Source organism: Puma concolor, chromosome C2 (genome assembly GCF_028749965.1).
Source record: "Puma concolor isolate L17-30 chromosome C2, mPumCon1.1.hap2, whole genome shotgun sequence".
NCBI classification, from domain to species: domain Eukaryota; kingdom Metazoa; phylum Chordata; class Mammalia; order Carnivora; family Felidae; genus Puma; species Puma concolor.
The window spans coordinates 11206708-11231941 of record NC_141675.1 but is presented as its reverse complement, the minus strand read 5'-3'; the positions used below and the strand labels follow the sequence as shown (position 1 = coordinate 11231941).

Below are 25234 nucleotides of genomic sequence, written 5' to 3'. Positions count from 1 at the left end.
ACTGGCACTGCCCACCCCTCAGCTGCCCAGCCAACCGACCTCCAAGCACTCGAGGGAGGCCACCTAGCAATACCAAGCCCAACCCGTTGTGAACTGACCGGAGACACATAAGCAGGCTAAATGAGATGATCTGAGCCCAACTGAGACAAGAAGAAATGCCCAGCGTAACTGTAAGCTAAATAAATGGTTGGCATTTGGAGACACTGAGTTGTGGGATGTTTGGTACACAGATTACTAGTGCACAGATCTCCAGATGACTTTTCTTAATGCACACGTTGTCTTGTTTTTTTAATGTTTGATTTATTTTTGAGAGAGAGAGAGAGTGCAAGTGGGAGAGGGGCACAGAGAGGACAGAGGATCTGAATGGGGTTCTGCGATGACAACAGCAAGCCCGATGAAGGGCTTGAACTCATGAACCGCGAGATCGTGACCTGAGCCGAAGTTGGACGCTCAACTGACTGAGCCACCCAGGTGCCCCTCCAGATGAATCTGTAACATTTAAAGCTGGATAGGATCTGGGGTGCCTGAGTGGCTCAGTCAGCTGAACGTCGGACTTCGGCTCAGGTCATGATCTCATGGTTTGGGAGTTCAAGCCCCGTGTCGGGCTCTGTGCTGACAGCTCGGAGCCTGGAGCCTGCTTCGGATTCTGTGTCTCCCTCTCTCTCTGCCCCTCCACTGATCACACTCTATCTCTCTCTCTCTCTTAAAAATAAACATAAAAAAAAATGTTTTAAATAAAGCTGGGTAGGATCTTAGAGTATCTTCTAGCCCAAATCCTTCTTTTTTAATAAGAAACTGAAACCCAGAGAGGCCGAGCAGTTAACTCTAAAGCACAGAAAGCTGGGACTGCTCAGAAGATGCTCTTCTGGATCTCACTGGCCTTCCCACTTCACCACTCACCACACACACACACACACACACACACACACACACACACACACACACACAGTGGCATGGAAAGACTTCCGAGAATATTATGTGAAAAATACTAACACACAAAAAACCAAAACACACAAAAAAACAAAAACAAAAATCACAAGACGATTTATAAAATACGGCCCCGTGCCCCTCTCTTATTGAAAACAACACACACACGCACGTGCCCAGAATGGCTGCTTTGGGGAACGGACGGGCAGAGAGCAAGGGGGCAGCAAAGAGCGTCCGACAGGTTTAAAAAAAAAAGAAAAAAAGAAAAAAAAAAAAACAAGCAAAATTCTACCAAATCAAAATGAGTGTGAGAGAGAAAGTTTCTCCTTCTCGTCCTGCAGAAGTGCACACGGTGCTCACTTGGGTAGCACACACACCCCACAGAGTGCACAGAGGTCAGGGGCATAGCACCCCCAGATCATCGGGCTCCCCGCATCTTCAGCGCCAGAAGGTGGCAATTACACGGTTACTCGTCAACGTATAACATTATGATCTTCACAGCTAGTTTGATGGAGCCTCTCTAAAAGAAGTGACCCACCTCACAAGGTCCCTATGAAACACAAGAGAAGAAATGTTCCACCTGCTTTACAAAGTAAGAGCCGGAGGTTCCAAGCAAGAAAGGCAGAAACGTCAAGGCCCGTCGGTAGAACCACTAGAATACTCAAGTTTCCGGACTTCCGGCCCGGACTTTGCAGCACCGGACCCACTCATGCGGCGTGCCTACGCAGTGTTTGATATTTGAGATAACGAGAAAAAGCAGGGGTACCACGAGGATGACAGACAGGCTCCAAAGCCAGAAATTCAAGGCAGTCAGAGGAGGTCTACGTGGCAGGAAAAAAAAACTCCTAACAGAAAAGACAGGGATTTTTTTTTTCTTATTTCAAGTCAACCAACCCTAGCAGGTTCCTTTGTATTTCCAAGACCCGATTTTAAAGAGACACCTCCTCCAGCTCAGCCCCTCTGCACTAGGCATCCTGCTGGGGGAAAGAAGGGCCTCACCACACGTGGAAATCCTGGATGCCCCGGGAGCCCAGGTGGACACTATCCCAAGGGAGAAGGGCTCCTTCCTCGAGGGGACAGAAAGAGGAGCTGAGAGTAAACGCGCCCCTTCGCTCCCGCCGCCCAGGTCCCGGGACCCCGTTTACCTGAGTCGACCAGGGGTGAGGGGGCTGGCCAGAGCCAACGTCCGCATCCCACAGTGGCAGGAAGCAGGCGGAGGCGCTACCCTGGGCCCTCACCGCGGCCGACTGGCTGCAGCCCATCAGGAGGGCCGGAGGGTCCCCGCCCGGCCCCAGCACAGCTCCCACCGGCTGTCAGGCTTCAGCCTCGGGTCCACATGCTCCGCAGCGTCTTCTCCACTCTGTCGGCTCAGCACAGAGAGCAGGAGGGCAGAGAAAACTTCCGAAACACAGGATTCGCCTCTTCGGCAGGAACACGTACGTGCCAGAGGAGCCCCCCCGGCTCTTCTCCGATCTGTGCAGAATCCTCGCAAGAGGAATGCAAGGCTGCAAGGCTGGGGGTCCTCTTCATTCCATGGCTGAGCCTGGGGACCTCCGGGGCGGGTCTGGTGGAGCCGGGCCACCGGCGCATTCTCGGCTTCGCTGCTGTAAGCTCTGTGGGTTCTGCTCTGCATCCCTCACTGGGGGGGGGGAGGCCCAGGAGTCTCAGAGCCGTGATGGATGGGCTGTCTCTCATCTGGCAAGAGAGCAGGGCCCTTCCCCAGAGCAAAAGTTCAGCTGCACAACAACCCCACTGACCCCGCTTCTCCCTACGCGCTGCATCACAACTCCCCAGCCGCTGAGGTGCAGAAGGGCGTCCCAGGAAGAGCCAAACACACGGCGATGGCTTCAAGTCTCACTCCTGTCATGTCCTGGCCATGCAGCCATGGAACCTGCCTGAGCCTCAGTTCCTTCGTCTGCACAATGAAGAGACTACCTGCCCCACGGGACTGTCGTAAGAAGCACATGAGGCAGCTGTTCCCAACGAGGGGTGACTTTGCCCCCCACCAGGAAGCATTTGGCAGATTCTGGAGACTTTCCTTGTTGTCACAATCGATGGTGGGGGGATTACCATCGGGCGGGTACAGACAGGCCAGGGATGCCGAACATCCTACATCGTTCAGAACAGCTCCTCATAGCAAAGAACTACCCCGCCAAAAATGTCAACAATGCCAAGGCTGAGAAAGCCTGGGGTCAGGTGACCTCTGTGGAAAGGCACTTAACGGCCACAGCGCACCGTCTACCGTAGGAGAGAAGAACGTGTTTTTGTGGCATTTGAGCGGTTTCCATGGGACAAAAGTAGCTTCCTGTGCGTTTACCAACAATGCATGCTAAGTATACTTGGCGACTCCAAGCTTCTATGCTACGAGCTGGAGAGGAGGGCTCACCACGTAATACCACTGCACGGGTTATAAATGCTTCCTGTCGAGTGCACGAGAGCTTTTGAATCCAAAGAGGTAGGCCGATCTGCCAAGCAGCAGGGCTTAAGCAGGACCAAAAGATCGGTAAGACAAGCTGCCAAGCAGATGAATGAAAAGTAGCTATCCTAAATGCCGGTCTCAGGCGTCAGCAACCTTGCCATCTGCTGAGCTGGCCCAGGAGGATACAGGGGGAAGGAAGATCCCGAAGGCAGTGCGCCAACCTCCTAATGGATCTCAGGGTTCCACTGAAAATGTCCCTGTATCCTAAACCCAGAGGGGCTTCTTGGTAACTTCTCTAGACTGTCAGGAGTGTGTGTCAAGGAGTCTGCGGAGGGCTGGAAAATCAGCTAAGAGCAGAAGATGATGGGGGTGAAGCGTGGAGTGGGAAAACAGAAGCACTAAATTTACACCGAGAGAGAGACGGGATGCTGGTGCCCGGCAGAATCAAAACATTGCTAGTCGTGGTTAGACAGCCAGCTTGAGAACACAGCTCAGGTGGGTGAGTGGACGGGCAGGCAGAAGGGTAGGTAGGGTGAATAAACGGGATAGTTTATCCAGCCCAGAACTGACCCTACTGACCTGAACCCCAAGACACTCAACTTCCCAAATATTGTCATTTCCTATACAACATACTAAAGACCTATTATTTACAAAATCTTCTTTGAGCTGAAAAGTATCAATTTACCTGTTTCAAATTTCACAAAGTGCCCCATGTGCTGTTCTAAAGTACTAGAGACAAAGAGGCTGCTCACTCAGCCTGCACAGTCCTTATATCAGGGGTCAGAGACATAGGAAGACAGCCCAGTCCATTGGCTTCAGAGAATCAGAGACCCGGGTTCAAAATGCAGCCCCTTACCAGGTATGTGACCTAAGGCAGTTCCTTATATAACCTCTCAGACTTTTATTATCTTCGTTTTCTATTAACTAAAATGTACCTTACAAGAATCCTATAAAGATTAAATGAAATGATGTCTATGAAAGTACTTAACACTCTACCTAGCATTTTGATCAATTTGGATAACTACTGGCGTAATTTAAGTACTATATTTATACGTTATTCTTGGTCATCCACAATCTTCTTCCATGGTATGTGAATCACATCTCATAGGGTCCAGTATTGCATCTGGTTGTCATGTTCCCAGGCAAATTTAATCAGGAGTATTAAATTTCCGCAGCCCTCTTGGTCTTTTAGGATAATTGCCATTTTTAAAGAATGCAGTACACAAGGCATGTGTTTTTGGGAAGTATCCTAAAACCCTCGCTATTTTCTACGCCCTGACCTTGCTTTATTTTTCTCCATGGAACCTAGCACCACCTGATATGGGATATATCTTGTTTGTGGACGGTCTGCCCCACAAAAGTAGTTCCATGTGGCTTCTCTGCATGGCCCACTACCGTATCTCCAACACCAGAATCTCATGGTACAGAAGCATTTCAGTATTTGCTGAATACTCCTTCCAGACAGACTCCTTCTAAGCCTCTCTCCCAGTGTCAGCAAATCAGGGACCAGACACCCCCACTCTGCACAGGTGACCCCAACCGTACGCCCAGATTCTCTGCTCCTTGATGTGCTCCTTCATACTTGCTCACAATGAAATTTAGCGTGGGAATGTCCTCACACTAAGAGTTGTCTATCCTGCCTTGAATTAAAACTTCCCATAGTGGGGCGCCTGGGTGGCGCAGTCGGTTAAGCGTCCGACTTCAGCCAGGTCACGATCTCGCGGTCTGTGAGTTCGAGCCCCACGTCGGGCTCTGGGCTGATGGCTCGGAGCCTGGAGCCTGTTTCCGATTCTGTGTCTCCCTCTCTCTCTGCCCCTCCCCCGTTCATGCTCTGTCTCTCTCTGTCCCAAAAATAAATAAATGTTGAAAAACTTCCCATAGAAGCCTATCTATATGAAATCATCCACCAATATTCTAGATGGAAAACTGCAACTGAATTATTTATTCTGGAACAAGGCCCTATTTAAGTACAAATAAATGATAAAATCAATTAGTTGAACTGAATCAAAAGTCCACCTTTCCCCCCCCCCCCAATTATTATTTTTTTAATCTGAAGGTCTCCTTGACCTAAGATCATCATCCTGGGTAGCACTAATACTTTCCTTTTGGGCAAGAAAGGCAGCCTAATTTTAAAATTATGCTTGAGAAAGTACACAAAAATGTTACACTTTATTAAGACAATAAAAAAATCCCCAAACTTTATCGTTTTAATAAAAGCGGTTCCTAAATTGTGTTTTATTTACTTAATTTGATGGTGTGTTTAGGAGGGTGATGTTTTACACTTAGTTTTAACTACCCAAAAGGTAATTATCTGTGAAAAATTCTAGAAGAAAAATGGCTCTGAGCTTAATGTAACACACAAGTAAAATTGCCCAACAGCAAAAAATGGGACAGTAGAGCCAAGGGAAGAGTAAATCCTCCGATGAGCTTGTCCAACTTTAGTTACTGAGAGTTTATCAAGCTTAAACCCAACGCATTCTATTCCCCCCAAAGACTTGCTACTTAGGAAAACAGAGAGTACTCCCATGATGCTTTGCGTTTCAACCTGGGGCACTTTATGCCTCAAGGCCTCAATGGGAAAGGCAGTTCGCCTTGCTTCTTGCCCCATAATTCAAGATAACAAAATATTTCTAAAATATTAAATCGTGCTACTATATTCTACAGTAAGCTGTAGGAGGTTTGTGTTTTGTTTTGTTTTGAGACCCTGTGACTTCTTAAAATGTTTTCAGCAGGCAGCAATAAGGGGCTCCATGCCCAGTAGCATTTACCTCACTGCCACCTGCAGATGGGAGCATCTCTGTTCGTAGAACCCAGGACAGGAGCGACTCGACTACTCGGCCAACTGCCCCAACACCGAAGACGTCAGCTAAAGAAGAGGCAACTCCACGTGCATCATTAAATTCTGTTCCATTCATGTGAAAGGGCAGAAAGGAATACCTGCCCCAAAGAGCACTGAACTTTACATACTTCAACCCGTATCAAGTAAAATCAATTGTGAGCAACAAGAATAGAAGCCTAATCTCAACTGGCAGGAATTTGTAATTACTGAGTATCTTCAAGGACTCTGGCTTGAAGACTTTCAAGTGAGGAATATAATGAGAATCACGTTTATTGGCGACGGCCCCACGAAGAGCTTCTCCCTGCAGATATACAAGGACCAACTTGACGACGGCCTCAGACAGCAGAGCACTTAGCAAAATATCCTTGGCTCCACTTAAAGGCAAATTGGTTTCTGGAAATTTACATGTTAACCATTTGAGTACCTACGTCAGTTATACGTGTAATTAGATCAAAATATAATGTGAAAATTTCAAATAGTATCAAAAGGGTACGCCTGGAACTTTCCTGTCTTGCAATCCTAAGTCCCCAGTGCTACCTCACCTGGGTAACCACTGTTAGTAGCTTGCTTTTCCTTCCAAAGACGGAGAGTGTGTGTATGAATGTATGTGCGTATGAGAGAGAGAGAGAGAGAGAGAGTGTGTGTGTGTGTGTGTGTGTGTGTGTGTGTGTGTGTGTGTGTGTAGATCTCTCCTGTGTTTCTGGTTTGAAAGATTGGTACCACAACGACGCACTTTCCCCAGGCCACCCACTCTTTTGTGTGTGTGTGTGTGTGTGTGTGTGTGTGTGTGTGTGTGTGTTTTAACTTATCGATTTTAATGTCTGGTTGTTTAAATGGTTTCAAAGTTTTCTTCTTCTGAGTATTTTAGAGACTCATTTATCAGAAACACCCCACTTCACAAGTTGTGCATTTCCAGTCTTGGGCAGTCTGGTACTAGCCATTCCCATGGGCGATCCCTTGATGAGGCCTAACTTGGCAGGCAATGTTCTCCCTCCACACCCCGTCAACCCCTCCTATGGAACCTAAGTCAGCATCTGGCACTATGGTACAATTGCGACAGATGTGACCTCACTTAATCCTCCCCACAGCCCATAATTCCATCTTCCTATCTACAGAGACGGTTGCCCACATTCACACATGGGGCACACAGACAGCCTTGCCCCCAGTGGCACTACAGGACTACAGGCACTACAGGGCACCCAGTGACACTACCAATACTGTCCACCCCACAGCCTCACAGAAAGTGAGATCGGAGCCACTCACCACACCACCACACAATATGAACAATGCCGAACTGGTTAAGTATGGATCACAGCAGAGCTATCTGATGTATGAGGAACAGGATCCTCTGGACAGCCTAGCAAATCTTTGCAGGGGAGAGTCATTACTAGGTTTTAAGGCAAGGTCGCAGCTACTCCCGCATGATTCGCCTTCTGGTGGAACCTAGCTCGACAAGAGTTACCGGTCAGAAACAGAGCGGAGCTGGATGAGTTCATGTGACAAAAAGAACTGATTCCTTCTGAAGTGCTTACTGTCATTTAAGCTTAAAAACCACCCTGTATGGTCGATGCCATCATTTTACTCAATTTATAGACGTGGAAACTGAGGCCGAGAGAGATTAGGTTACTTAAGATGACAAGACTAGTTAGTTGCCTGTAAGTATCCCATACACAGCCAGAAACCAAATCCTTTGAACCCACTTCTTACTCCATCCACATTACCAGATGCTCCGTGCGTTCTAAAACTTTTTATTTAACATCAAAAAAGATGAGAGAAGTGAAGACAGGCCATAAAACGGGAGAAACATTAGAAAATCCTTTTTCTGATGAGGGCTTAGTGTCTGGAACACACGAAGAACGCTTAACACCTCAACAAAAAGTAAAAATAAAAAAATGAGAAAGGATTTAAATAGACATTTCTCCAAAGAAGATATACATATGGCCAACAAGCCCACGAAGGGATGCTCAACATCATTAGCCATTCAGGAAACACACATCGAAACCACAGTGAGATAACACTTCCTACCCACTAGGATGGCCGTCATCTAAAAGACAGACAATATAAAGTGTTGACAAAGATGTAGTAAAATCAGAATCCTCCATACGTTGCCAGAGGGAATGTAAAATGGTGCAGCTGCTTTGGAAAACAGTTCGGCCGTTTCCCAAAATGTTAAGCAGAGTTACCATATGACCTTCTGCTTTCCGACATATACCCAAAAGTGTTGAGAACAGATGTTCACACAAAAACTTGCACCCAAGTGTTAGAACAGCATTACTCATGATAGCCGAAAGGTGAAAGCAGCCCAGATACCAGTTAATGAATGGACTGAAAAATCTGGCATGGGGGCGCCTGGGTGGCCCAGTTAAGCATCCAACTCTTGGTGTCGGCTCAGGTCATGATCTCATGCGTTTCATGGGTTGGAGCCCCGCATCGGGCTCCGGGCTGGCAGTGCAGAGCCTGCTTGGGTTTCTCAGTGTCCCTCTCTCTCTGCCCCTCCCCCACTCGTGCTGTCTCTCTCAGTAAATAAAAACTTAAGAAAAAAAACAAAGAAAGAAAAATCTGGCATGTCCATATGATGGAATACTACTTAGCCATTAAAAGGAATCAAGTATTGATTCATGCTACAAGAAGGAACCCTGAAAACGAAATAAGCCAGGCACAGAAGGCCACCGCACAGGATTCCATTTACACGATGTCCAGAATGGGCAAATCCTTGGAGACAGCGGTTACCAGTTGCTAGGGGCTGGGGAGAGAGGGTGGGTGGGCTAATGGGAACAGAGGCTTTCTTTTGGGGGTGATACAATGTTCTGGAATGAAGCAGTAGTGATGGTGACACAATTTCGTAAATACACTGAAAAACACGGAATCGTACACTTTCAAAAGGTAAATGTAATGGTATGTGAATTAGATCTCAAAGACAGCCCATTGCTAGCTGTGTGACCTTGGCTGGGTAGGTATATTACTTATCGTCCCTGTGCCTTAGTGTCCTTGCCTATAAAATGTGATAATAGTAACTACCTCATAGGGCTGTTGTGAGAAGTACAGAAGAAAATCCAAGAAAAGCCCTCACAGTACTTGCCACATAGAAATGGGTTCATAGATGCCATTCATTATTTTCTTTTCCCCAAAATGTGTTCCTTATATGGCTATTTTCTTCTCTCTTCAAAGAAAGTATTAAGATATATTTTGCTTGACTCCTAAACGTTACTCCAGATTGATTTTCAACTACGAACATCGCTTACGTAAAAAAAAAAAAAAAAAAAAAAAAAAAAAAAAAAAATCCTTAAATGTTCGATCTAATGCAAAATACAGTATTTTAGGAAAATAGGACAACATACGGTTTTTTTTTAAAGAACCCAAATCTAACAGCACCGCCACCACCACTCCCACTGCCATCACCAATGCCAGTAGGGAGGAGTGAGGAAGGAGGAAAGAGCTGATATTTAAAATGCACTAAGTGGGGGGCACCTCAGTGGCTGAGTCGGTTGAGCATCTGACTCCGGTTCAGGTCATGATCTCACTCTTCTGGAGGTCAGAGCCCCACATCGGGCTCCCTGCTGTCATCCAATCAACACAGAGCCCTCTTCAGATCCTCCGTCCTCCTCTTTCTCTGACCCTCCCCTACTCATGCTCTCTCGCTCTCAAAAACTAAATAAAGTCAGTAAACACGTAAATAAAATACACTAATGTCCACCACCACATGTCCCAACAGTGGCAGGTATAAAGATAGAGCTATGACTTCCCTGCGGTCTTGGGTCTTAAGGACACACAATCAGGAGGGCGCGTGCACTCGCTCACGCACACACAGACCCTTGTGAGAAGGGATGTACACAGGCCAGTACTGGTATAAAAGGGAACATGAAAGACAAAAGATCCCCCTCTGACCAGGCAGGTCAAGGAAGACATCACAGAAGCACATTAGCCTTGAAAACCACATGGGTGTTTGCCACAGGAAGAATGGAGAGGGAAACACATCCCAGCAGGGGAAACAGCATCAACAAAGGCAAGGAAGCATGACCGTACCCAGTGTGCGTCTAGAACACTAGGTGCATGAGGTGGAGGGAAAGAAATTGCACCGGACACATGGTGGGCCTCCAATGCCAAGGTAAAGTTCAGGACTGTGTCTCGGGAAGCAGGCTGCTACTGAAGGTTGTTTGAGCCAGGGAGTAGCACCGTCGGCAGCCTTCCCTCGCCCCTCTGCTCCCAGCAGAAGCCTGTACTAGAGGTTCTGAAACAGCTGCAGTGGAGGGGGTGGTGGGGCGGGAGAGCAGGGAGAGAATCTGCCCACAAGAGAACACAAATTCCTGTCTTCAGACAAGGAAGGTGGATGTTTCTGATGCACAGACGTGACTGGAAAAGCAAGATATTTAATGCCAAAGTCATGGAGCAGACCAGAACTCCTGGGACGAAGCACAGTAGGCAAGGAGGAAGGGAAAGGCAGAGGTTTTATTGGGGGGGGGGGGGGGGAAGCCTTCTTCTTACCTTTAAAAAAACAAAGAGGTCCGCAGTACAAGAGATTAAGCTAGACATTGGTAAGTTCCCTCCTCAGAAACCATAAAGGAATCATTAAAGCTTTATCAGCACTGTCCAACAGAACTTTCTGTGATGATGGAAAGGTTCTATATCCATGCTGTCCAATATGGCAGCCATCAGCCAAATGTGGCTACTGAACACTTAGATGGTAGCTAAGTGCCAGTGAGGAATTTTAAAATTTAGTTTCAATTACAGCTGACCCTTGAACACGGGTTTGAATTGTGCAGGGTCCACTTCTACGTGGGTTTTTCTCACCCAATATGGTACAGTACCGTAAGTGTATTTCCTATGATTTTCTTAACGTTTTCTCGAGCTCATTGATAGTAAGAATGCTGTATATAACACAAAACATACGAAATGTGTGTTAATCAACTGCTTATGTTATAGGTAAGGCTTCTGGTCAAAAGTAGGCTATTTGTAGTTAAGTTCTGGGAGACTCACAAGCTATAAGCACATTTTCGATGGTGCAGGGAGCGGGGAGGTCAGCACCCTAACTAAGCCCTGGTTGTTCGAGGGTCAACTGTAACTTTTTTTTTTTTTTTGTAATTTTTTAAAGTAGGCTCCATGCCCAGCATGTGGGGCTTAAACTCACAACCTGAGCTGATGTCAAGATTTGGATGCTTGTAAGCCAATTTGACAATAAATTATATACATAAAAAAACAAAAACAAAAACAAAAAATTTGGATGCGTAACAGACTAAAGTACACGGGTTCCCCAAGGATCAACTGTAGTTTAAACTTAAAGAGTTACAGAGTCTCATGTGGTGGCACCTAGGTGGCTCAGTCGGTCGAGAGTCTGACTCTTGATTTCAGCTCAGGTCATGATCTCACTGTTTCGTGAGATCGAGCCCCACATCAGGCTCTGCAATGACAGCACAGAGCCTGCTTGAGATTCTCCCTCTCTCTGCCCCTCCCCTGCTCGCACTCTGCCCTTCTCAAAAATAAATTTAAGGGGCGCCTGGGTGGCGCAGTCGGTTAAGCGTCCGACTTCAGCCAGGTCACGATCTCGCAGTCCGTGAGTTCGAGCCCCGCGTCAGGCTCTGGGCTGATGGCTCAGAGCCTGGAGCCTGTTTCCGATTCTGTGTCTCCCTCTCTCTCTGCCCCTCCCCCGTTCATGCTCTGTCTCTCTCTGTCCCAAAAATAAATAAACGTTGAAAAAAAAAATTAAAAAAAAAAAAAAATAAATTTAAAAAAAAAAAGAAAAAGAGCCTCACGTGGCCAGGTCTCTGTATCAGCAGTTTTGGAACCTCCCTTTTGTCCTTATTTCTTACATCTATTGTTCTTTAGACAAGTGGTGCAAAGGAAGTTTGGAATCTCTTCCCACTTTTTAACAAGAATTTTTTTTAGTTTATTTATTTATTTTGAGAGAGACAGAGACAGTGCTAGTGGGGGGGGGGGGGCAGAGAGAGAGGGAAAGACAGAATCCCAAGCAAGCTCTGCACTGACACAGTCAAGAACCTGACGTGGGGCTTGAACTCACAAAACTGTGAGATTGTGACCCAAGTTGAAACCAGGAGTCGGACGCTTAACCGACTGAGACACCCAGGTACCCCTCTCTTCCCACTTTTCAGTCATTCTATTACTTCTGAGTTATTCTGCATTGTTCTCAGAAGTCCCAACTTTGTTTAGTCATAAAAAAGGGACCAATGTCATTTGTCGGATTACCCCCAAGACTCTGAACATTCAGTCGGTGAGTTACCAGCAATGCCTTCTCTAGGTGAATAAACTGGGTTTTTTTGTTTTTGGTTTTGTTTTGGTTTTTTTTGAGAATCAACCCACAGGACCTCATCATTTGAATATTTTGGTAGCATTTTTGTTCGAATGGGGGGGTGGGGCTGGGATGCTGGACTAGATGGCATCTGACGTCCCTTGAGGCCGCGTGGTGTCAGATTCTACAGATGTCACTGGGTTCATCTCAGCAAGCAGGTGCTTCCTGTTGTGATGCAGCCTAACCAAGATATGAAAGCCCTTTGGCTCACGCCCCAGGGTGGCAGAGAGTCAGGGAAGTTCTAGTCTTTCACCTTCAGGAACAGAGATGGCTGACAAACAACGGCTCCAAATCTGCTTCCTCTTCACACTGGGCCGTGGATTTAACACGAAGTCAGCATTCCCCTCCCAAACTACCCCTCAACGGACAAGACTTCTAATTCCCCCAGAAGCAGTCCACACATTCCCACGCCTCCCCCAGATGAGGTCTCCAGACGTCCCCAAGACAGGGTTCTCTGTACCTGGCAAGCCAGCCACCAGGGTCACCGGCAGGGCCTCCTGACACGAAGCACACTGCCCTGAGGGCACAAGGGCGACCACAGAGAATGTTCTTCCCAGCACCAGCCTCTGCCAGGCCAGCCTATGACTCTCCCTCCTCCTTTCGCATCATCCCATGTCCCATCAAACCACGACTGAACCTCTCCATCACTGGGGAGTACCAGGCATCATGGAAAAAGCAGAGGACAGGAGTTAGGAACTACCTCGCGGGGGTCAGCTGTCAGGGGGAGGCTGCAGGTTGTGTAGACGTGGGCAGGTCCTCACCCGGCATTAGCTTCCGAAGAACTGCACCCCCATCCCCGACCCTTAGGGCTGTCCGCGTCCCAGAGACGACGGAGGAGACTGTGCTCTAACGCCACAAAAGCTCACGTGAATTGACGTGTCAGCTACCATTTTCGAGGATGGGGAAAAAAATACTTATGATTTGGGCAGCTTCTGGCATGAATATTGACGTATACGCTCCTTGAAACTCCGCAGCTTTCACTGCTCTAAGACCTCCTAAGACTTATAATGAATTTAAAACCCCGTGCCAATCCTATTCCTCCATGACCAAATTTGCATTTTAATTTAGAATTACCTAACAAAGGCGAGGAGCTCTAACCACGCACCATTCTGATCTGACCACGGTGTCTTCAAACACCCGACAGACACAGATTCCCTGGGACCCACCGTCTCAAGTGAACGTGGTCGTCAGTGTCTGCTCTCAGGGGACACACGATCGAGGGGAGGATTCGGATGGAATGGGGGTCTCTGGAAGCCCAAAGTAGTAAGTACAAAGACGGCATCAGGCCCGGGACCCTGAGGAAGGACTTCAAATACAAGGGGCAGTGTAACTCCTTCAAATGCCTCGAATTTCTCCATTTCCTTACCTAATTTCCCCCACAGATCAGAAAAACCTTCTACACTTTCGAGGTTGTTGGACAGGTAAGTCACCAAGAAAGATGTACCTTTCTTTCCTCAACTTCCCATCTAGAAGGAAACAAGAGCAGAGCAAGGAAGAACAAACGAGAGGTGGCCAAGACGGAAGGGCAAGTTGCTGCCTGGACGTAAAACAGTGTAGATCCCAGAAATGCTCTAAGAAATGGCAATACACTCGCACAGTCCTTTTAAAGATAAAACAACCCGACACAGAGAAAGGCCTGTGACCCAAGCCTGGTCTTACGGTCCATCCTCACGGAGAGGTAAGCTGCTCAAAAAACAGATCTGAGTGATTTCTGTGCACGTCCAGAAAACGGAGGGGAAGGATGGGCCTACAAATGTGGTCATGTGATCTCCATTTATCCGCACACAAAAGTGTTTAGAGATATGTACACCTAGGGGTGCCTGGGGGGCTCGGTCTGTTAAGCATCCAGCTCTTGACTTTGGCTCAGGTCATGACCTCAAGGTCATGAGATTAAGACACCCCCCCCTTCCCACCCCATGGGGCTCTGTGCTAGGTGTGGATTCTGCTGGAGATTCTCCCTCTCCCCCTCTCCCTCTCCCCTGCTTGCATGCATGCTCTCTCTTAAAATAAATAAACAAATAATAAAAAATAAAAAAACGGCCAAGGAAACTAAAATCTTCAAAATCTGAATCTGAATGTCCTTAAATGCTTTTTTTTTTATTTTATTTTTGAGACAGAGAGAGACAGAGCATGAACGGGGGAGGGGCAGAGAGAGAGGGAGACACAGAATCGGAAGCAGGCTCCAGGCTCTGAGCCATCAGTCCAGAGCCCGACGTGGGGCTCGAACTCACGGACCGCGAGATCGTGACCTGAGCTGAAGTCGCACGCTTAACCGACTGAGCCACCCAGGTGCCCCGTGAATGTCCTTAAATGCTTCTTAATCACTTGACTATGGTCCTCATTATCCCACAGGTCAAAGGTAACTTGAAAACAGCATCACTCAGAAGTTTCTCCAACTCCCTATCCGGAAATATGGACTTCCGCTAATTTTCAATGACCCCGAGTTCTCGGATATGGCTATTTGCAAATGACATTCACATAACCACAAATAGATTAAAAAGCATACTTGCTTTCCTTGAGGATGGTATCAAAGCGCCGAGGGCGGCCGAGATGGGGGACTATCAAGCAGCAGTCTTACCGAAAATGAGCACAAGCACCTGAGCCCCTAATTCCATGGACTGCTTCAAGCGAGCAGCCGGCTTTCACCTGCATTACCTTGTTGGCCCACAGGGCCACCTCAGGAGACAGAGGATACCATTTCAAAGACGAGGACCGAGGATCAGAGGAAATAAAAGTGACCTGGGCAGGTACACTCAACACATAACTAGCAGAGTGGGATTTAAATGGAGAACCTCTCAGGGCACCTGGGTGGTTCGGTCGGTTAAGCATCGGACTTTGGATTTCGCTCGGGTCACGATCTCATGGTTTGTGAGACCGAGCCCCATATCGGGTGCTGCACTGACAGCTCAGAGCCTTCTTGGGATTCTCTCTCTCCCTCTCTGCCCCATTCCTCCACTCACATTCTCCCTCCCTCCCTCTCTCCCTCCCTCCCTCCCGCCCTCTCTCAAAATAAACTTTTAAAAAAAGGCAGGATCTCTCACTCTGCATTCCCCAATATTTCTTCTAAAGCAGAATGTCGTGAGCAGAAACACGTGTATGCTCAGTCAGAAGATGCTTTTCATTCAAAGTTCACGGGGACTTGCCCAAAGTGCTCACCATTAGAAGCTTACAGCACAAAATGTAGTGCAAAAGGCCAAAGTTACGTTCAAGCAAAGTTACTGAAAAATTCTGAAATAAGACCTATTTAAAAGACTGGGGAAGGGCTCTCTTGAGTATATAAAAATTACAGGTGTCCTATTCAGAGCTGTCCCCTCAAGTGTTATAAAACATGAGAGTTCATGGCAGGAGAACACCATCCCCAACCTTCCCATCAACACCTAGCAGGAAACCAGGACGAGGGATGAGGGGGAGGGGGCCTATTTAGCAACTCTGCCTCTTGTCACCATCTACTCACTTAATGGCTATCTGACTTTGAGCCTATCGCTTAGGTTCAATGGGTCTCAGTTTTCTATATGTAAAAATGGAGATATTACCTATGTCACAGGACCAGTGTGAAGGGTAACAGGATCCTGAGGGATGGTCACCCACATGGAAAGTATTAAACATCATTACTGGGGTCAGTCGGTTAAGCGTCCGACTTCAGCTCAGGTCATGATCTCACGGTTTGTGAGTTCAAGCCCCACGTCGGGCTCTGTGCTGAAAGCTCGGGGCCTGGAGCCTGCTTCAGATTCTGTCTGTCTGTCTGTCTGTGTGTCTCTCTCTCTGCCCCTCTCCCACTATGCTCGCTCTCAAAAATACACATTTAAAATAAATAAATAATAATAATAACAATAAACACCATCACTTCCGTCAACCGTTCCTTTCCCATGCTCAGGCTTATGACGGTACCCATAACACCACTATGCCTAATCCTAGGGGTCTCCGAACACCAACTACTTGATAAAAACTAGACACCCACCCCTACATTTGATACTTCAAAGTCACATGCAAGTAAATTCTCACGAGAACCGTTGCTTACAGCTCTCTCTTAACACTTCCCAATCAATGCTTTATGTTGCTTGAATTTTTGTACCCCATCAAAAATAAGATGTTTTGCTTTGTTGTTGGTGTTTGCAGGGAAAGTCACTGTTCTGGTCGTCTTAGCAGACACGCCTCATACCCTTGCAGCTGTACCTCGAATAACACCAGAGACCACAAGATGAACCTATGTGACACCCTTAGATTTCAAAAACTAACACTGTTTTCTGAAATCCAGGAACAGATTTAGAAATTTTGTAACATGCGTATTTTTTTTTTCAGAGGAAGTTTTCATGTACGTGCATGAAAGGGAAAAGGGCAGAGAAAGGAGAAGGAGAGAGAGAATCTCAAGCAGGTTCCATACCGTGAGTACAGAGCCCAACTTGGGGCTCAATCTCCTGAACTGTGACCATGACCTGAACCAAAATCAAGAGTCAGACGCTTAACTGAGCCACCCAGGAGCCCCTAACCTGAGAATTTAGAAATTAATTTGGGGATTGGTAATCACTTTTGATTCTTGAAAAAGATATTAAGAACAAAAAGTACCACACATCCACTAATATAGCTAAAATTAAAAAGAATCGACTACTGACACACCAGCATGGATGAAATTCAGAAGCACTGCATAAAGTGAAAGTAGTCTGATATGAAAGGCTGTACAAGTCAGTTTATAGAACATTCTAGAAAAAACAAAACTACACATAGAAAATGGATGGTGGCTGCCTAGAGCTCACGGGGAGGGGAAGGAATCGACCCCAACAGGGTAATGAGGGAACTCTGAGGGGCAGTAGAATGTTAATTGTGGTGATGGTTACATGACTGCATGCGTCTATCAAAATAAATTTTATACTTAAAAAGGAGGAATTTCACTTCATGTAAATTACACCTCAATAAACCTAATTTTTTTAAAAAGGCAATCAATAAGTCAGGACTCTATATCTTCTACAATAAAAAGAATATTTTAACCCTCAAAAAGCAAAGCAATGTAATTTCTGAATAAAAAGCAGTCCTTAGTATTGAATAAAGCGGACGTTAGGCATATTTAGGAAATGTCTTTTCCATTGCACTTCTGGATTAGGGGAAACATCATCGGGTATTGTCTGAGACAAGTCTGGATTTCAAGAGCTGCTGGACAGGTCCTCTGGGAAGCCCTCTGCAGGCTCTATGAATACAGCTATCCTGCAGTTCTCACTCTGTGTGTGTGTGTGTGTGTGTGCGCGCGCGCGCATGCACGCGCACACACACACACACAAACTGCAGTTCTCACTACACACACACACACACACACACACACACACACACACACACACACACACCCCTTTATCCATTCACCAGCCAGTGGACATTTGGGCTCTTTCCCTACTTTGGCTATTGTCAATAGTGCTGCTATAAACATTGGGGTGCATGTAGGGAACACTTGATTTTAAGTAAAAAGTTTTCAGGGTGCCTGGGTGGCTCAGTCGGTTAAGTGTCTGACTTTAGCTCAGGTCATGATCTCATGGCTCAGAAGATTGAGCCCCACATCAGGCATCAGCGTACAGCCCACTTCAGATCCTAGGTTTCCATTTTTCTCTGCCCCACCTCACTCGTTCTAAGATAAACAAACGTTAAATAGATAGATAGATACATAGATAGATAAAAAGTTTTTAAAAGGCAATGATTCCAAGCAATCATAGGGAGAATATTCTCTATAATCTACTGGGGAAGGATCTGACCTGCTCAGAGTGAAGAAAGAACAGAGTGAAGAGAAGGCTTATTTAGCATATGTTCCTAATAACCACGATGCAAAGTAAGTAGCCGTCCCACTGTTAACTGGACATCAAGTTCACTGTTACATTAAGCCCAACTTCATTTTCACTAACTCTTGCCTAAGGAGCTTCTTGGATTTCATAATGCCTCTGCTGAACAACCAGGTCTGTTTAAAGTTTTTAAAGTTATTATTCACTAGCTACACTACAAATGAGTGACGGTTAGGGATCTCACCTTCAGTCTCAAGAAATCCTACAGGCCCTACCATCTAAATTATTATTTATTTGAGTTCTACATTAACAGGTTAATCTGTATTCCTGAAACTGCCCAGAGACTACATCAGAGTAAATCAAATTCTCCTTCAGAGAATCTTCAAATTCGCTTCCTATTTCTTACCACCATTATGAGGTCCTTACCTTTCCTGGTCTCCAGTGATTCATCTAAACATCAATGCACTTAAAATTGGTTTCCCTACCTCAATTCTTACATCCAAAAGAAATTCCAGATGAATGAATGATTTAAACATGATAATTTAACTATAAATTCACAGGAAGAAAACACTGAAGAATGTTTTCATGATTTTATCTATTTATTTTGAGAGAGAGAAAGAATCCCAAGTAGGGTCTACACAGCCAGTGCAGAGCCAACTGCAGGGCTTGAACTCACCAACCGTGAGATCGTGACCTGAGCCAAAATCGAGAGTCGGAGGTTTAACAGACTGAGCCACCCCGGCACCCCTGTTTTCATGATTTTAGAACAAAGAAGCCTTTTCTAATAAGCATGATGTACAACCAAAAGCCAAAAATGAAAATATTCAAAAATTTGACCACAAAAATTAAATATTCTACATAGCAAAAAAAATGTATTCAAAGTCAAAATACAGGTGACCTACTGGGAGAAAAGATCTACAATATGAATGACAGGCAAAGGACACATATGCTAAATCCATACACAGCTAAGTGTACAACGATGTTTATTACAGCATTATGTGCAACAACCTAAATGTCCATCAGTAGAGGACTTAAAGCACTGACATTCATTCCTTAGAAAATCAATCCTAAGACTCCAGTACATGCCACAGGTCTAATAAGAAAGGTCTCCTGGGGCGCCTGGGTGGCGCAGTCGGTTAAGCGTCCGGCTTCAGCCAGGTCACGATCTCGCGGTCCATGAGTTCGAGCCCTGCGTCGGGCTCTGGGCTGATGGCTCGGAGCCTGTTTCCGATTCTGTGTCTCCCTCTCTCTCTGCCCCTCGCCCGTTCATGCTCTGTCTCTCTGTCCCAAAAATAAATAAACGTTGAAAAAAAAAAATTAAAAAAAAAAAGGTCTCCAAAATGTATTTTTTTTCAAAAAGCCAAAAAGGTAAAAACTGTATGCATGATACAATCCCATCTGTGTAAAAAATACAGATGCAGATGTACATACTAACACTAATCTACTCGAATGATGTTAAGGGCAATGATCTCTAATGAGCGTATGTGGGAATGGAGGGAGAGATTTTCTTTTTATTTTATGCCCTTGTGTTCTCCTTTATAAAAAAGTAAAAAGACACGCATAAAAAGAAAAGCATTTTTAAACTGCCCTAACCTAGGCATTTATAAAATACTGATGAAGCGTCCAGAACGCCTACCATAATTCTTGGAAAATAAAACAAGCCAGAGAGAAAAAGCACTTTAGAAGTAGGGCCCTACCTACGGTAACCCAGATGCTGCTTGGGGTAAGTCAGGAAGGATGAGTGAATCTGCGGCAAGCCAAGTCAAAGAAAAGAGTCTCTTCAAAGAAAAATAAACAGCGGACGAAATCACCGTGAAGAAATCTTTCAGATTGTACTTAGAGGCAGAACAGGGAGGAGGTATAACCAAGCAAGACATTTCCCATGGCCCTGGGCAACACAGCCGACTGGTTATAGGATTAGAAGTATCACAGGTTTCGCATGGGGGTCTTTCTATTGGATGTGTGGAATGTGGAAGCAAACCGCCATCGGGTACGTACCTAAATTTGAATTAATGATATAAAAAGGGGTAAGTCTCAGAACACCTGGGTGGCTCCATCGGTTGAGTGTCCGGCTTCAGCTCAGGTCATGATCTCACAGTTCGTGGGTTCGAGCCCCACATCAGGCTCTGTGCTGACAGCTCAGCCTGCTTCAGATTCTGTCTCCCTCTCTCTCTGCCCTTCCCCTGCTCATGCCTTGTCTCTCTCTCTCTCTCTCAAAAATAAACATTAAAAAAATTTTTTAAAGGGGTAAGTCCTTTGAGCACTGATTTTAACCAATATTTATTGCCCTCAATAAGTTTATTTTGCAATCCTTTCCTGTATTCCAATGATTTCTAATGAAATCCTCCGAATAACCTCTGAAAATGCCTACCTCCTATTTCCCACCTCGGTGATCCAACATCTCCTACAGATCCCTTGGAGAAAAGAATTCATGCTTGCGTGCCAAATTACCCAAGAACGTTTTTACACTTAGAACGCTGAAGCTCCCTGCAGAATATTCAGTCAGTTTGGGGTCTGGGTTTTAAGGATCAGTGACAACCACCAGTCCTCGTGAACGGCAAATCTGACTGCTACACCTCCACGCTGAAATCACCCACTCCAGCTTCTCAACAGGCCAATTAACAGCTGCCTACGCGGACAGCACGCACAGCAACTGAAGGATCCTTCCAGAATCAGTTCCAACGAGGGGTCTGTAGGCCTCTTCATTCTACCCACAAGCTTAATCCTGCTACTTCCCTCTTGGCTCTACATTTAAATCCAACAGGACAGGTATGAATTCCCTTACAGTGGGTAACTTGAAAATAACATGAAAAACAGTTTCCCCAAAGAAACAGATAACTGGGCTAAAGGGTAGCTATTCGAATTACTCCAATGCCTCCTTGCTTCCCCGTGGTTACTTACCTTAGAACTCGTTTCCATGTGGTATTTGGAACAGGCTCGAAGCTGAGTCACCCAAAACTGTTTCTCCTTTGCATCAGCAGCTAAAATAGAGGGGGGGAAAAAAAAAACATTTGCAGAGATTGTTCCAAAACGTATCCAACCTATTTCTACACCCACCTAAGGGGTGGGAGGCCCAGGGAGTGAGGTAGGGAGGGAAGGGAAAACAAAGGCAGATCATAATATTCTCAAACAGAATGTGCTTACACCAAAAAAAACCAAATTACACTAAATCTCAACAGGAAATTCCCCCTTAAACCACTTAAAAATGTACTCTGCAAGGGCTGTTATCAGAAAAATTTTGCCTTTTTTTTTTACCCTCTTAAAAAAAAAAGTCATTGGGAAAACATGATTTTTTGAATGTTTATTTTTGAAAGACAGTGCAGACGGAGGAGGGGCAGAGAGAGTGGGAGACAGAAGATCTGCAGAGGGCTCTGTGCTGACAGCAGAGAGCCCAACGCGGGGGCTCGAACTCACAAACTGTGACGAAGTCGGACGCTTAACCGGCTGAGCTACCCAGGCACCCCAAAACGTGATTCTTTTTAAGTGCCTCTAGGCTCGAAGTATAGTTTTCCAGGGCCTTTGGTTGTTATCAGTTTTGTACCGTGAACTTATTAGCACCTACGAAATAAGCATCCAATTGAATTATTTTAATATGTGTTCTCAATGATTCATATTATGATTGGACAGAACAAGATACCAAATGCTGCTTCAGGTTCCCCCAAAGAGACATTAAAATACAAGTCAACTGTATGGTCATGATCTTTCATCTACACTCCCATCTCTCAAATCAACTAGATTGTTTTCTTAGACTATCATGGGTACATAACAGGGTCTAATACAATCTAAATCATCGATTTCACTGCATAATTAACTGCATAAATCGTTTAAAATGACATTACATAAATGTTGACTGGGCAGAAAACAGAATGATTCCCTGGAACCTCAGCTTGAACTTTTGGGTGAAGAAATCTAGGGTGGTAGACCAGATGTACTTGACTTCCAAAGGATTCTGCAGAAACTAGAGTCTTTTTCCTTAGGAAATGCCGCGCGTCTATGGACATCAAGATTCATTCAACTCTACATGGACGTGAGATGTGCAATGAGAAAACCGATACCCAGACCCCTCTTGGGATGAGTCAAGGACCAGCCAGATATGTGCAGAAACTTATCCTGCCTTCTCCGTAGTTGCTAACTTTCAGCTAAATTTAGCCCTTGCAATAATGTCACGCATATAATAAAACTTTTATATTTGCTATTAAAACTACCCTTAAAAAAAAAACCCTGGGGTTTAATAATCCTGAGAATAATATCAACTCTTACAAGGCAAAATGAGATGGCTCAATTGTCAAATTAGTCAGGTATTTCTTTTGTGTGGGTTTGTGTCATTTTATAAACCACAGGCAGGGGGGAAGTGCCATTAAGGTTTTCACCTGCTTTTGTTTCTGCTCTAACAATTTATTAAGCAATGAACAACAAAACGAAATCAAGGACCACGTAAATCTAGCCAGCTGGAACGCGCACGGCATGAATCTCCAAAGAGAACATGAATCTTATTACTGCGTTTCCGAAAACTGAGAAACTTTCTCAACTAAAGGCATTTTTATTTCGTAGGCTTTTGGATTGTTTTATAGGTTCTGAAATAAGACTTGTATATAGATAACAAAGAAACATTTGCTTATTCCGTCTGTTGGTAGTAAAGCTTGAAGGTAAGACCACGAAATTGGGCTCGGAGGCACGGAGTCGGCCCTCAGTGTGGCTCTGCAGAGGCTGACCTGTCATGATCAGTTCCCTGGGGTCAAGGAGGGATAAAAAGGGGCCTTTTCTGCCTACTGAGCCCTCACTTGGGCAAAGAAAAAAATGTATGATGGCAGAATTAGCAACCAACCCCCAACACGTAATATATACAAGTACTACCCTTCCTCAGACCCTAACAACATTCATTCGGGGGTGTGTGCGCACATAGGCACATACACGCCCCCCAATATGTGCATTTGGATTTTTGTTCTGTTGTTCTGTCATTAGAAGAAAACAGACAATTTTTCTGGCAATGCAACTGTAATGGAATGCTGGGTGGAATGATCTGGCAATCAAATTACACTGCTACAGTCAAGTCTGGCTTTGCTGAAAACCTGGAGGATGGATATGCCTTGGGGGTGGCAGGACCTGTAGCTCTGGCTAAATGCGGGCTCCCTGGGGAATGTGCCTCCATGAAGACGCTAAGTAGACTTCAGTTCTCAAGAAGCAAAGAGAAAGGGGGAAAAAACAAAAAGGAAATTAACTCAACAGCAAGCAGATGGCTTCCTCACCAGGCTTTAACACTGGAGTAAAGGGGCCCTTCACTAAGAGGTGTTCTAGAAAAATCCTGAGGGAAGGGCACGATGACCCCTGAAAGGCTTGTTTTGTCCTCCGAATACAGCCCCACAGGGGACCGCAGTAGAAGGTCAAAGAAGATATACATCGAACTAAGACAAAAATCTGAGATCCGAAAGCTGAGCTGGCCTTACTATCACTCACCTCTTGTCTGTCCGACGTCCTCAGTTACTTAAGACAAGCAATTCCTAGGGTCAGCTGTGTCTCCCACCCCAGGGGTAAATAAGAGAGAGGGTGTCTGTCACCACAGAGCCCTGAAACGTAGCAAACTGTTAAAGGTGATGTTAAACAATCCAAAGAATTAAGATTCGACACACAGAAACAGGGGCGCCTGGGTGGCTCAGTCAGTTAAGCGGCCGACTTCGGCTCAGGTCATGATCTCGCGGTCCATGAGTTCGAGCCCCGCGTTGGGCTCTGTGCTGACAGCTCAGAGCCTGGAGCCTGCTTCGGATTCTGTGTCTCCCTCTCTCTGACCCTCCCCCGTTCATGCTTTGTCTCTCTCTGTCTCAAAAGTAAATAAACGTTAAAAAAAAAATTTTTTTTAATAAAAAAATAAACACAAAAACAAAAGCCGGGAGCCATCACCATGGTAACTATGCGCGTAGCCCGGAGACCGGTCTGAAAAGCGAGGAGGAGAACGTACCTCTCAGTTTATACATCTCTCCGTTGGCGGAATACACCACCAGCATGTGGGGGGCTTCGTCGCTCAGGGACACTATGGCTCCAGACAGAGACAGGGCTCCCCGAGGCTTCTGGTGTTTGCTCTGCTCATTCACAAAATACTGCAGGATGCCGGCCTCAAAATCCAGCACAAAGTACCTGTGCGGAGAAACCACAGCGCGTCATTCTCTCTTCTGCAGCCCGCTCCTCACGGCAAAGGAGGAAACTCAGCCTCGAGTCAACGTCAAGGCTCCAGATTCGGGAGGGCGGAGACCCAAAGTCCCTCCTGGCGCCCCCCCCAAAAGTCAGCGCGTGAGGAGGGAGAGCGCTCCCGATTCTTAAGTCAGAAGGGGCGCTTATAACAGGCCGCCAGGGGCAAGGCGAGGGCCAGCTGCCTTCAGGACTTGGTGCCATGCCCACTGCCTCGCCTGGTGCCCGCGGGCGCCACAGGAAACCTCCAAACGACCCGGAAGACAAAAACCAAAAAAAAGCAAACAGGTGGAATGGGACGCAGACTCGGGTGACACCCCGTAGGACCTCACGGGAACAGCCAGAATTCTCTAAGCCTCGAAGAGAGGCTGTTTGACACCCAGGGAACAGCAAGCCGGGCCTCGAGCTTCCCGTCAGTGGTAGGGGTAACCCCGAGGAGCCGGAGATCCAGGCCCCTGTTGGGGACCTGGGGGCGCTCACGCAGCCACCAGGCACACTCCGGCAGCCCTTCTAATGCATCGTTTTCACGCCAACTGGCAAGAGCTCCCTCGGCTCTGGGAGGCCACAACGCCGGGCCCGTAAGTTGCCTCACTCGTTCAAGCGGATCTTCGTAGCCAAACATCTGGCCTGCTTACACTCTCAACCTGTCACCTAGGAAGTAATCACAACTCCCCCTTCTCCACCAGGACGGAAAGGTCTTCACTGCAGATTCAAGCTCTTCCTGGGGCCTAGAGGCTCACCACCCCCCCTGCTGATTCTTCCACCTTCTAACTTTCTGCTCCACTCCTACCGGCTCTCCTTCCTCGGAGTCT

General features: G+C 46.2%; 1 protein-coding gene across 4 annotated transcripts in view; it reads right to left on the bottom strand.

The window, feature by feature from the left end:
- OSBPL10 (oxysterol binding protein like 10) overlaps window positions 1-25234 on the bottom strand; it is a 310207-nt gene that overhangs the window by 174346 nt on the left and 110627 nt on the right. For all 4 annotated transcript variants that reach the window (XM_086720579.1, XM_086720580.1, XM_086720578.1 and 1 more), the window contains exons 2-3: window positions 24196-24371; window positions 21144-21223 (exon numbers count right to left, since the gene is read on the bottom strand). In XM_086720579.1, coding sequence (XP_086576705.1) covers window positions 21144-21223; window positions 24196-24371 — 256 coding nt within the window. The remainder of the gene's footprint in view (window positions 1-21143; window positions 21224-24195; window positions 24372-25234) is intronic.